The sequence below is a fragment of the Pseudophryne corroboree genome, chromosome 5 (assembly GCF_028390025.1).
Source record: "Pseudophryne corroboree isolate aPseCor3 chromosome 5, aPseCor3.hap2, whole genome shotgun sequence".
Lineage (NCBI taxonomy): Eukaryota > Metazoa > Chordata > Amphibia > Anura > Myobatrachidae > Pseudophryne > Pseudophryne corroboree.
This window is the reverse complement of record NC_086448.1, coordinates 29,072,592-29,086,163: the sequence shown is the minus strand read 5'-3', so window position 1 is coordinate 29,086,163 and position 13,572 is coordinate 29,072,592. Positions and strand designations below refer to the sequence as shown.

Here is a 13,572-nt window from a genome sequence, read left to right as displayed (position 1 = left end):
TTTGGCAAAACCTCACCGAATTTTTTTAGTCGGATTCGGGTGTGTTTTGGATTCGGGTGTTTTTTTCAAAAAACACTAAAAAACAGCTTAAATCATAGAATTTGGGGGTCATTTTGATCCCAAAGTATTATTAACCTCAAAAACCATAATTTACACTCATTTTCAGTCTATTCTGAATACCTCACACCTCACAATATTATTTTTAGTCCTAAAATTTGCACCGAGGTCGCTGTGTGAGTAAGATAAGCGACCCTAGTGGCCGACACAAACACCGGGCCCATCTAGGAGTGGCACTGCAGTGTCACGCAGGATGTCCCTTCCAAAAAACCCTCCCCAAACAGCACATGACGCAAAGAAAAAAAGAGGCGCAATGAGGTAGCTGTGTGAGTAAGATTAGTGACCCTAGTGGCCGACACAAACACCGGGCCCATCTAGGAGTGGCACTGCAGTGTCACGCAGGATGGCCCTTCCAAAAAACCCTCCCCAAACAGCACATGACACAAAGAAAAAAAGAGGCGCAATGAGGTAGCTGTGTGAGTAAGATTAGCGACCCTAGTGGCCGACACAAACACCGGGCCCATCTAGGAGTGGCACTGCAGTGTCACGCAGGATGTCCCTTCCAAAAAACCCTCCCCAAACAGCACATGACGCAAAGAAAAAAAGAGGCGCAATGAGGTAGCTGTGTGAGTAAGATTAGCGACCCTAGTGGCCGACACAAACACCGGGCCCATCTAGGAGTGGCACTGCAGTGTCACGCAGGATGTCCCTTCCAAAAAACCCTCCCCAATCAGCACATGATGCAAAGAAAAAGAAAAGAAAAAAGAGGTGCAAGATGGAATTGTCCTTGGGCCCTCCCACCCACCCTTATGTTGTATAAACAAAACAGGACATGCACACTTTAACCAACCCATCATTTCAGTGACAGGGTCTGCCACACGACTGTGACTGATATGACGGGTTGGTTTGGACCCCCCCCAAAAAAGAAGCAATTAATCTCTCCTTGCACAAACTGGCTCTACAGAGGCAAGATGTCCACCTCATCTTCACCCTCCGATATATCACCGTGTACATCCCCCTCCTCACAGATTATCAATTCGTCCCCACTGGAATCCACCATCTCAGCTCCCTGTGTACTTTGTGGAGGCAATTGCTGCTGGTCAATGTCTCCGCGGAGGAATTGATTATAATTCATTTTAATGAACATCATCTTCTCCACATTTTCTGGATGTAACCTCGTACGCCGATTGCTGACAAGGTGAGCGGCGGCACTAAACACTCTTTCGGAGTACACACTTGTGGGAGGGCAACTTAGGTAGAATAAAGCCAGTTTGTGCAAGGGCCTCCAAATTGCCTCTTTTTCCTGCCAGTATAAGTACGGACTGTGTGACGTGCCTACTTGGATGCGGTCACTCATATAATCCTCCACCATTCTATCAATGTTGAGAGAATCATATGCAGTGACAGTAGACGACATGTCCGTAATCGTTGTCAGGTCCTTCAGTCCGGACCAGATGTCAGCATCAGCAGTCGCTCCAGACTGCCCTGCATCACCGCCAGCGGGTGGGCTCGGAATTCTGAGCCTTTTCCTCGCACCCCCAGTTGCGGGAGAATGTGAAGGAGGAGATGTTGACAGGTCGCGTTCCGCTTGACTTGACAATTTTGTCACCAGCAGGTCTTTCAACCCCAGCAGACCTGTGTCTGCCGGAAAGAGAGATCCAAGGTAGGCTTTAAATCTAGGATCGAGCACGGTGGCCAAAATGTAGTGCTCTGATTTCAACAGATTGACCACCCGTGAATCCTTGTTAAGCGAATTAAGGGCTGCATCCACAAGTCCCACATGCCTAGCGGAATCGCTCCCTTTTAGCTCCTTCTTCAATGCCTCCAGCTTCTTCTGCAAAAGCCTGATGAGGGGAATGACCTGACTCAGGCTGGCAGTGTCTGAACTGACTTCACGTGTGGCAAGTTCAAAGGGCATCAGAACCTTGCACAACGTTGAAATCATTCTCCACTGCACTTGAGACAGGTGCATTCCACCTCCTATATCGTGCTCAATTGTATAGGCTTGAATGGCCTTTTGCTGCTCCTCCAACCTCTGAAGCATATAGAGGGTTGAATTCCACCTCGTTACCACTTCTTGCTTCAGATGATGGCAGGGCAGGTTCAGTAGTTTTTGGTGGTGCTCCAGTCTTCTGTACGTGGTGCCTGTACGCCGAAAGTGTCCCGCAATTTTTCTGGCCACCGACAGCATCTCTTGCACGCCCCTGTCGTTTTTTAAAAAATTCTGCACCACCAAATTCAAGGTATGTGCAAAACATGGGACGTGCTGGAATTTGCCCATATTTAATGCACACACAATATTGCTGGCGTTGTCCGATGCCACAAATCCACAGGAGAGTCCAATTGGGGTAAGCCATTCCGCGATGATCTTCCTCAGTTGCCGTAAGAGGTTTTCAGCTGTGTGCGTATTCTGGAAAGCGGTGATACAAAGCGTAGCCTGCCTAGGAAAGAGTTGGCGTTTGCGAGATGCTGCTACTGGTGCCGCCGCTGCTGTTCTTGCGGCGGGAGTCCATACATCTACCCAGTGGGCTGTCACAGTCATATAGTCCTGACCCTGCCCTGCTCCACTTGTCCACATGTCCGTGGTTAAGTGGACATTGGGTACAACTGCATTTTTTAGGACACTGGTGAGTCTTTTTCTGACGTCCGTGTACATTCTCGGTATCGCCTGCCTAGAGAAGTGGAACCTAGATGGTATTTGGTAACGGGGGCACACTGCCTCAATAAATTGTCTAGTTCCCTGTGAACTAACGGCGGATACCGGACGCACGTCTAACACCAACATAGTTGTCAAGGACTCAGTTATCCGCTTTGCAGTAGGATGACTGCTGTGATATTTCATCTTCCTCGCAAAGGACTGTTGAACAGTCAATTGCTTACTGGAAGTAGTACAAGTGGGCTTACGACTTCCCCTCTGGGATGACCATCGACTCCCAGCGGCAACAACAGCAGCGCCAGCAGCAGTAGGCGTTACACGCAAGGATGCATCGGAGGAATCCCAGGCAGGAGAGGACTCGTCAGAATTGCCAGTGACATGGCCTGCAGGACTATTGGCATTCCTGGGGAAGGAGGAAATTGACACTGAGGGAGTTGGTGGGGTGGTTTGCGTGAGCTTGGTTACAAGAGGAAGGGATTTACTGGTCAGTGGACTGCTTCCGCTGTCACCCAAAGTTTTTGAACTTGTCACTGACTTATTATGAATGCGCTGCAGGTGACGTATAAGGGAGGATGTTCCGAGGTGGTTAACGTCCTTACCCCTACTTATTACAGCTTGACAAAGGGAACACACGGCTTGACACCTGTTGTCCGCATTTCTGGTGAAATACCTCCACACCGAAGAGCTGATTTTTTTGGTATTTTCACCTGGCATGTCAACGGCCATATTCCTCCCACGGACAACAGGTGTCTCCCCGGGTGCCTGACTTAAACAAACCACCTCACCATCAGAATCCTCCTGGTCAATTTCCTCCCCAGCGCCAGCAACACCCATATCCTCCTCATCCTGGTGTACTTCAACACTGACATCTTCAATCTGACTATCAGGAACTGGACTGCGGGTGCTCCTTCCAGCACTTGCAGGGGGCGTGCAAATGGTGGAAGGCGCATGCTCTTCACGTCCAGTGTTGGGAAGGTCAGGCATCGCAACCGACACAATTGGACTCTCCTTGTGGATTTGGGATTTCGAAGAATGCACAGTTCTTTGCTGTGCTGCTTTTGCCAGCTTGAGTCTTTTCATTTTTCTAGCGAGAGGCTGAGTGCTTCCATCCTCATGTGAAGCTGAACCACTAGCCATGAACATAGGCCAGGGCCTCAGCCGTTCCTTGCCACTCCGTGTGGTAAATGGCATATTGGCAAGTTTACGCTTCTCCTCCGACAATTTTATTTTAGGTTTTGGAGTCCTTTTTTTACTGATATTTGGCGTTTTGGATTTGACATGCTCTGTACTATGACATTGGGCATCGGCCTTGGCAGACGACGTTGCTGGCATTTCATCGTCTCGGCCATGACTAGTGGCAGCAGCTTCAGCACGAGGTGGAAGTGGATCTTGATCTTTCCCTAATTTTGGAACCTCAACATTTTTGTTCTCCATATTTTAATAGGCACAACTAAAAGGCACCTCAGGTAAACAATGGAGATGGATGGATTGGATACTAGTATACAATTATGGACGGGCTGCCGAGTGCCGACACAGAGGTAGCCACAGCCGTGAACTACCGCACTGTACTGTGTCTGCTGCTAATATATAGACTGGTTGATAAAGAGATAGTATACTCGTAACTAGTATGTATGTATAAAGAAAGAAAAAAAAACCACGGTTAGGTGGTATATACAATTATGGACGGGCTGCCGAGTGCCGACACAGAGGTAGCCACAGCCGTGAACTACCGCACTGTACTGTGTCTGCTGCTAATATATAGACTGGTTGATAAAGAGATAGTATACTCGTAACTAGTATGTATGTATAAAGAAAGAAAAAAAAACCACGGTTAGGTGGTATATACAATTATGGACGGGCTGCCGAGTGCCGACACAGAGGTAGCCACAGCCGTGAACTACCGCACTGTACTGTGTCTGCTGCTAATATATAGACTGGTTGATAAAGAGATAGTATACTCGTAACTAGTATGTATGTATAAAGAAAGAAAAAAAAACCACGGTTAGGTGGTATATACAATTATGGACGGGCTGCCGAGTGCCGACACAGAGGTAGCCACAGCCGTGAACTACCGCACTGTACTGTGTCTGCTGCTAATATATAGACTGGTTGATAAAGAGATAGTATACTCGTAACTAGTATGTATGTATAAAGAAAGAAAAAAAAAACCACGGTTAGGTGGTATATACAATTATGGACGGGCGGCCGAGTGCCGACACAGAGGTAGCCACAGCCGTGAACTACCGCACTGTACTGTGTCTGCTGCTAATATATAGACTGGTTGATAAAGAGATAGTATACTCGTAACTAGTATGTATGTATAAAGAAAGAAAAAAAAACCACGGTTAGGTGGTATATACAATTATGGACGGGCTGCCGAGTGCCGACACAGAGGTAGCCACAGCCGTGAACTACCGCACTGTACTGTGTCTGCTGCTAATATATAGACTGGTTGATAAAGAGATAGTATACTCGTAACTAGTATGTATGTATAAAGAAAGAAAAAAAAAACACGGTTAGGTGGTATATACAATTATGGACGGGCTGCCGAGTGCCGACACAGAGGTAGCCACAGCCGTGAACTACCGCACTGTACTGTGTCTGCTGCTAATATATAGACTGGTTGATAAAGAGATAGTATACTCGTAACTAGTATGTATGTATAAAGAAAGAAAAAAAAACCACGGTTAGGTGGTATATACAATTATGGACGGGCTGCCGAGTGCCGACACAGAGGTAGCCACAGCCGTGAACTACCGCACTGTACTGTGTCTGCTGCTAATATAGACTGGTTGATAAAGAGATAGTATACTCGTAACTAGTATGTATGTATAAAGAAAGAAAAAAAAACCACGGTTAGGTGGTATATACAATTATGGACGGGCTGCCGAGTGCCGACACAGAGGTAGCCACAGCCGTGAACTACCGCACTGTACTGTGTCTGCTGCTAATATATAGACTGGTTGATAAAGAGATAGTATACTCGTAACTAGTATGTATGTATAAAGAAAGAAAAAAAAACCACGGTTAGGTGGTATATACAATTATGGACGGGCTGCCGAGTGCCGACACAGAGGTAGCCACAGCCGTGAACTACCGCACTGTACTGTGTCTGCTGCTAATATATAGACTGGTTGATAAAGAGATAGTATACTCGTAACTAGTATGTATGTATAAAGAAAGAAAAAAAAACCACGGTTAGGTGGTATATACAATTATGGACGGGCTGCCGAGTGCCGACACAGAGGTAGCCACAGCCGTGAACTACCGCACTGTACTGTGTCTGCTGCTAATATATAGACTGGTTGATAAAGAGATAGTATACTCGTAACTAGTATGTATGTATAAAGAAAGAAAAAAAAACCACGGTTAGGTGGTATATACAATTATGGACGGGCTGCCGAGTGCCGACACAGAGGTAGCCACAGCCGTGAACTACCGCACTGTACTGTGTCTGCTGCTAATATATAGACTGGTTGATAAAGAGATAGTATACTCGTAACTAGTATGTATGTATAAAGAAAGAAAAAAAAACCACGGTTAGGTGGTATATACAATTATGGACGGGCTGCCGAGTGCCGACACAGAGGTAGCCACAGCCGTGAACTACCGCACTGTACTGTGTCTGCTGCTAATATAGACTGGTTGTTGATAAAGAGATAGTATACTACTAATATTATATATACTGGTGGTCAGGTCACTGGTCACTAGTCACACTGGCAGTGGCACTCCTGCAGCAAAAGTGTGCACTGTTTAATTTTAATATAATATTATGTACTCCTGGCTCCTGCTATAACCTATAACTGGCACTGCAGTAGTGCTCCCCAGTCTCCCCCACAATTATAAGCTGTGTGAGCTGAGCAGTCAGACAGATATATAATATATATAGATGATGCAGCACACTGGCCTGAGCCTGAGCAGTGCACACAGATATGGTATGTGACTGACTGAGTCACTGTGTGTATCGCTTTTTTCAGGCAGAGAACGGATATATTAAATAAACTGCACTGTGTGTCTGGTGGTCACTCACTATATAATATATTATGTACTCCTGGCTCCTGCTATAACCTATAACTGGCACTGCAGTAGTGCTCCCCAGTCTCCCCCACAATTATAAGCTGTGTGAGCTGAGCAGTCAGACAGATATATATAATATTATATATAGATAATAGATGATGCAGCACACTGGCCTGAGCCTGAGCAGTGCACACAGATATGGTATGTGACTGACTGAGTCACTGTGTGTATCGCTTTTTTCAGGCAGAGAACGGATATATTAAATAAACTGCACTGTGTGTCTGGTGGTCACTCACTATATAATATATTATGTACTCCTGGCTCCTGCTATAACCTATAACTGGCACTGCAGTAGTGCTCCCCAGTCTCCCCCACAATTATAAGCTGTGTGAGCTGAGCAGTCAGACAGATATATATAATATTATATATAGATAATAGATGATGCAGCACACTGGCCTGAGCCTGAGCAGTGCACACAGATATGGTATGTGACTGAGTCACTGTGTGCTGTGTATCGCTTTTTTCAGGCAGAGAACGGATTATAAAGTAAACTGCACTGTCCTCACTAGTAAACTCTCTCCACTCAGTCTCTACACTTCTACAGTAACAGTACTCCTCCTAGTCAGCTCCAGTAAATCTCTCTCAGTCTCTTATAATCTAAATGGAGAGGACGCCAGCCACGTCCTCTCCCTATCAATCTCAATGCACGTGTGAAAATGGCGGCGACGCGCGGCTCCTTATATAGAATCCGAGTCTCGCGATAGAATCCGAGCCTCGCGAGAATCCGACAGCGTCATGATGACGTTCGGGCGCGCTCGGGTTAACCGAGCAAGGCGGGAAGATCCGAGTCGCTCGGACCCGTGAAAAAAAACATGAAGTTCTGGCGGGTTCGGATTCAGAGAAACCGAACCCGCTCATCTCTAATAATTAGTGAGACTGGTGCTATTTAATTAGCATTTATCTTTTAGCCGTTGTGATTCTAGCTAAATCACAATGTCAGCCCAGAGGATAAGATAACGCACACAATGGGGGTGATTCCGAGTTGTTTGCTCGTTAGTTTTTTTCGCAATGGAGCGATTAGTCGCAAACTGCGCATGCGCAATGTTCGCAGTGCGCCTGCGCCAAGTAAATTAGCACAAATGTTAGGTATTTTACTCACGGTGTAACAACGTTTTTTCATCGTTCTGGTGATCGTAGTGTGATTGACAGGGAGTGGGTGTTTCTGGGCGGAAACTGACCGTTTTCTGGGAGTGTGTGGAAAAACGCTGGCGTTTCTGGGAAAAACGCGGGAGTGTCTGGAGAAACGGGGGAGTGGCTGGGCGAACGCTGGGCGTGTTTGTGACGTCAATCCAGGAACGAAACTGACTGAACTGATCGCAGTGTAGGAGTAAGTCTGGAGCTACTCAGAAACTGCTAAGAATTTTCTATTCGCCATTCTGCTAATCTTTCGTTCGCAATTCTGCTAAGCTAAGATACACTCCCAGAGGGCGGCGGCTTAGCATGTGTAATGCTGCTAAAAGCAGCTAGCGAGCGAACAACTCGGAATCACCCCCAATATACCTACAGAAGAATGAAATCTTGTTATTTGCAATCAGACACTGTGTAATTTGCTGAGATGACCCCTCCTCTTCCCTCTCACCTCCCATATCGAAGCCAATAACAGGCTGGGGATTGTCGGGCCGGTAGGTGGTAATGGCGTAACCTACCACTCCCCCTGCTGGTCCAGACAGAATGGCGCGGGAACCACTGAAGCTGTGCATCGGGGTCAGACCTCCGTCTGAGCGCATGAAGAGCACCGGCAAATCCTGCAAAGGAGCTGTGATTACTGTATAAAAGTGTCCATTAGGGGGCGACTTGGTGTCATCATCGTAAACCCAGGTCCTAGGCCGCTAGCATTGTGTAAGTGTGACTTTATTATGCACTATTTATATGATGTCGGTTCCCCGTCTCACACAGCACACAATACACCCGATGTACTATGCTCCGTGTCTCACCTTAAGCTGGTTCTGAAATCCGCTGCGGAAGCCATCCAGGTATCTCTGTATACACGGGGTGAGATAGGCGTCGGCACATGCCGTGTACCCCCTGGGCACCATGCGGATCATTGGCATTACCTCTGAAGAGAGCGATACATGGGTGAACCCCAAGGAACGTGCCAGATCCCCTACTTGATGCTCGTGTGATGACCACCTGAGAGCAAGAGAGACACAGCATTATCTCTAAGGCCATGGTAAGGGCACGCACACATCTTCGGCGAGTGGCCCTGCATGACGTAAGTGGGCCCCAGAGAAACACATTGGGGCAACATCTTGAGATCTTGCATTTCCGACTCAGACTCCAACATACAGATATAGTCACGCTCATTGTTGCAGCGATGGCGCGGTAAGTGTGCACGCTGCGTACGTACATTTGCGCTGGGGACCCCAAATATACAGAGACGCCTTGATGCGGCTTTGGGGCTTAGTCACACATTTGTGCAAATATGTGTAACCAAGATCTCTGAATTCTAATATTATGTGGGATTTATATCTGGTCACTGTTATCATTCAGGGTGCTGGGGGAAATAATGTCTCTCTTTTTTACATACGTGCATATGCACATCGTGTTATCCTATGGAGCGAACACCCGCTGCGATCACTAGCACAGCGGTGCGCTCGCACTACGCCGCGATGCATACAATTCCCCCTAAACATAACACAATACACCAAGAAGACATAGATAAGACTAGAAGATCCTGGAGCAGCTACTGATATTCTAAAGTGAAATAAAGTGTCTGGGGATTGGGGTTCCCTAATCCGTATTATGAATAATATGGCTGCAAACTTGATTTATTTGGTAGCTAGTTCTAGCATCACAATAGCGACGCAGCAATTATCTATATAAACTGCTTACTGTGCACATTCCTGCCCAATTTACTGAGTGAAGGTATTACAGACAGGACTAAAAACAGGTTGAGCTTGTTATTCAGCAATAGCACACAGAGATTTGTGGGCCAAGTAATATTCCAGTCTCACAGAAATTAGCAGAAGAACATAAATACTGTATTAAAGAGGTTGTTTCTACCAAAAATGTTCTTTTCATTTACAAATACTGTATTGTGCATAAAAAAGGTATATACTGTGCTTCACCTATGAGAATGTGTGCATAGTGGAGGTAAGATGGAAAAATGGGAAAAGTTTATAGAATGGTGGCGCAACTGTATCAAAGGGTATCCCGACCCTACGAGTAGCGGTAATATTTGAGGGAGATACAGCGCAGCTCAATAGGGGAGAAGAAAAGATAAAGACAGAACTGTGTCACAAAAAGAGAAAGAAAAGAGAAAGGCAGACCTAAAAAGACTGCGTGTAGAGTTACTGGAAGAAAGGGGGGAGAAAAAGGATGAAAATCAGAAAAAGAAGAAAGAAAAAAGAAAGAAGGAAGGAAGAAAAGACTGTTGAGAAAATTGAAAGAAAAAGGTTGCAACTGATTTTTCAGTTTTCTCTGTTTTTCTCTAAAATCATCCTTTTTTTCGACTGCCTTTTCTTCCTTTCTTCTTTTTTTCTGGTTGTCATCCCTTTTTTCCTTTCTTACAGTTACTCTACACGCAGTCCTTTTATGACACAGGTCTGCCTTTCTCTGCGCTGTATCTCCCTCGAATATTACAAATACTGTATTAACCATTTCTCTGACGTCCTAGTGGATGCTGGGGACTCCGTAAGGACCATGGGGAATAGCGGCTCCGCAGGAGACTGGGCACAACCAAGAAAGATTTAGGACTACCTGGTGTGCACTGGCTCCTCCCTCTATGCCCCTCCTCCAGACCTCAGTTAGAATTTTGTGCCCGGCCGAGCTGGTTGCACACTAGGGGCTCTCCTGAGCTTCTAGTAAAGAAAGTATATTTAGGTTTTTTATTTTCAGTGAGATCTGCTGGCAACAGACTCACTGCTTCGAGGGACTGAGGGGAGAAGAAGCGAACCTACCTGCTTGCAGCTAGCTTGGGCTTCTTAGGCTACTGGACACCATTAGCTCCAGAGGGATCGAACACAGGCCCAGCCTCGGTCATCCGGTCCCGGAGCCGCGCCGCCGTCCCCCTTGCAGAGCCAGAAGCAAGAAGAACGTCCAGAAAATCGGCATCTGAAGACTCCGGTCTTCATTAAGGTAGCGCACAGCACTGCAGCTGTGCGCCATTGCTCCCCATGCACACCACACACTCCGGTCACTGATGGGTGCAGGGCGCTGGGGGGGGGGGGGGCGCCCTGGGCTGCAATATAAATACCTTAGCTTGGCAAAAAAACACATAATATAGTCAGGAAGACTATATATGTGTAAAATCCCCTGCCATAAATATCCTGAAAAAAGCGGGAGAAGTCCGCCGTGAAGGGGACGGGGCTATCTCCCTCAGCACACTGGCGCCATTTCCTCTCACAGCTCCGCTGGAAGGACGCTCCCCAGGCTCTCCCCTGCAGTTTCCAGGCTCAAAAGGGTAAAAAAGAGAGGGGGGGCACTAAATTTAGGCGCAAATTGTGTATTATAGCAGCTATAGGGGAAAAATCACTGTGTGTAGTGTGTATCCCTGTATTATATAGCGCTCTGGTGTGTGCTGGCATACTCTCTCTCTGTCTCCCCAAAGGACTTTGTGGGGTCCTGTCCTCAGTCAGAGCATTCCCTGTGTGTGTGCGGTGTGTCGGTACGGCTGTGTCGACATGTTTGATGAGGAGGCTTATGTGGAGGCGGAGCAGGTGCCGATAAATGTAATGTCACCCCCTGCGGGGTCGACACCTGAATGGATGGACATGTGGAAGGAATTAACTCCTTACATAAAAGGTTTGACGACACAGCAGATGTGGGACAGCCGGCTGCTCAGCCCGTGCCTGCCCAGGCGTCTCAAAAGCCTTTAGGGGCTCTAAAACGCCCACTACCTCAGATGGCAGACACAGATGTCAACACGGAGTCTGACTCCAGTGTCGACGACGATGAGACTAGTGTACATTCCAATAGAGCCATTCGTTATATGATTACGGCAATGAAAAATGTGTTGCACATTTCTGATATTACCCCAGGTACCACAAAAAAGGGTATTATGTGTGGGGAGAAAAAGCTACCAGTGGTTTTTCCCCCATCTGATGAATTAAATGAAGTGTGTGAAGAAGCGTGGGCTTCCCCCGATAAGAAACTGGTAATTTCTAAAAAGTTACTAATGGCGTACCCTTTCCCGCCAGAGGACAGGTCACGTTGGGAGACATCCCCTAGGGTGGATAAAGCGCTCACACGTCTGTCAAAAAAGGTGGCACTTCCGTCTCCGGACACGGCCGCCCTAAAGGAGCCTACGGATAGAAAGCAGGAGGCTATCCTGAAGTCTGTATATACACACTCAGGAATTATACTGAGACCGGCTATTGCTTCAGCATGGATGTGCAGTGCTGCAGCTGCGTGGTCAGATTCCCTGTCGGAAAACATTGATACCCTAGATAGGGACACTATATTGCTAACCGTAGAGCATATTAAAAACGCTGTCTTATACATGAGAGATGCACAGAGGGATATTTGCCGGCTGGCATCTAAAATAAACGCAATGTCCATTTCTGCCAGGAGAGGATTGTGGACTCGGCAGTGGACAGGAGATGCAGATTCCAAAAGGCACATGGAAGTTTTGCCTTACAAGGGTGAGGAGTTGTTTGGGGATGGTCTCTCGGACCTCGTTTCCACAGCGACAGCTGGGAAGTCAGCATTTTTACCCCATGTTCCCTCACAGCCAAAGAAAGCACCGTATTATCAGGTACAGTCCTTTCGGCCCCAGAAAGGCAAGCGGGTTAGAGGCGCGTCCTTTCTGCCCAGAGGCAGAGGGAAAAAGCTGCAACATACAGCCAGTTCCCAGGAACAAAAGTCCTCCCCCGCTTCCTCTAAGTCCACCGCATGACGCTGGGGCTCCACAGGCGGAGCCAGGTACGGTGGGGGCCCGTCTCAAGAACTTCAGCGACCAGTGGGCTCGCTCACGGGTGGATCCCTGGATTCTACAAGTAGTATCTCAGGGGTACAAGCTGGAATTCGAGACGTCTCCCCCTCGCCGTTTCCTCAAATCTGCCTTGCCGACAGCTCCCCCGGACAGGGAGGCAGTGCTGGAGGCGATTCACAAGCTGTTTTCTCAGCAGGTGATAATCAAGGTACCCCTCCTTTAACAAGGACGGGGTTACTATTCCACAATGTTTGTGGTACCGAAACCGGACGGTTCGGTGAGACCCATTTTAAATTTAAAATCCTTGAACACTTATATAAGAAGGTTCAAGTTCAAGATGGAATCGCTCAGGGCGGTGATTGCAAGCCTGGACGAAGGGGATTACATGGTATCACTGGACATCAAGGATGCTTACCTGCATGTCCCCATTTACCCTCCTCACCAGGAGTACCTCAGATTTGTGGTACAGGACTGTCATTACCAATTCCAGACGTTGCCGTTTGGTCTGTCCACGGCACCGAGGATATTTACCAAGGTAATGGCCGAAATGATGATACTCCTTCGAAAAAAGGGAGTTTTAATTATCCCGTACTTGGACGATCTCCTTATAAAGGCGAGGTCCAGGGAACAGTTGTTGATCGGAGTAGCACTAGCTCGGGAAGTGCTACAACAGCACGGCTGGATCCTGAATTTTCCAAAGTCGCAGCTGGTTCCTACAACGCGTCTACTGTTCCTGGGCATGGTTCTGGACACGGAACAGAAAAAAGTGTTTCTCCCGGAGGAGAAGGCCAAGGAGTTGTCATCTCTAGTCAGAGACCTCCTAAAACCAAAACAGGTGTCGGTGCACCACTGCACGCGAGTCCTGGGAAAGATGGTGGCTTCTTACGAAGCAATTCCTTTCGGAAGGTTC

General features: G+C 47.3%; 1 protein-coding gene across 7 annotated transcripts in view; it reads right to left on the bottom strand.

The window, feature by feature from the left end:
* OPLAH (5-oxoprolinase, ATP-hydrolysing) overlaps positions 1 to 13,572 on the bottom strand; it is a 115,507-nt gene that overhangs the window by 56,802 nt on the left and 45,133 nt on the right. For all 7 annotated transcript variants that reach the window (XM_063921162.1, XM_063921168.1, XM_063921167.1 and 4 more), the window contains 2 exons: positions 8,725 to 8,920; positions 8,370 to 8,535 (listed from right to left, as the gene is read on the bottom strand). In XM_063921162.1, coding sequence (XP_063777232.1) covers positions 8,370 to 8,535; positions 8,725 to 8,920 — 362 coding nt within the window. The remainder of the gene's footprint in view (positions 1 to 8,369; positions 8,536 to 8,724; positions 8,921 to 13,572) is intronic.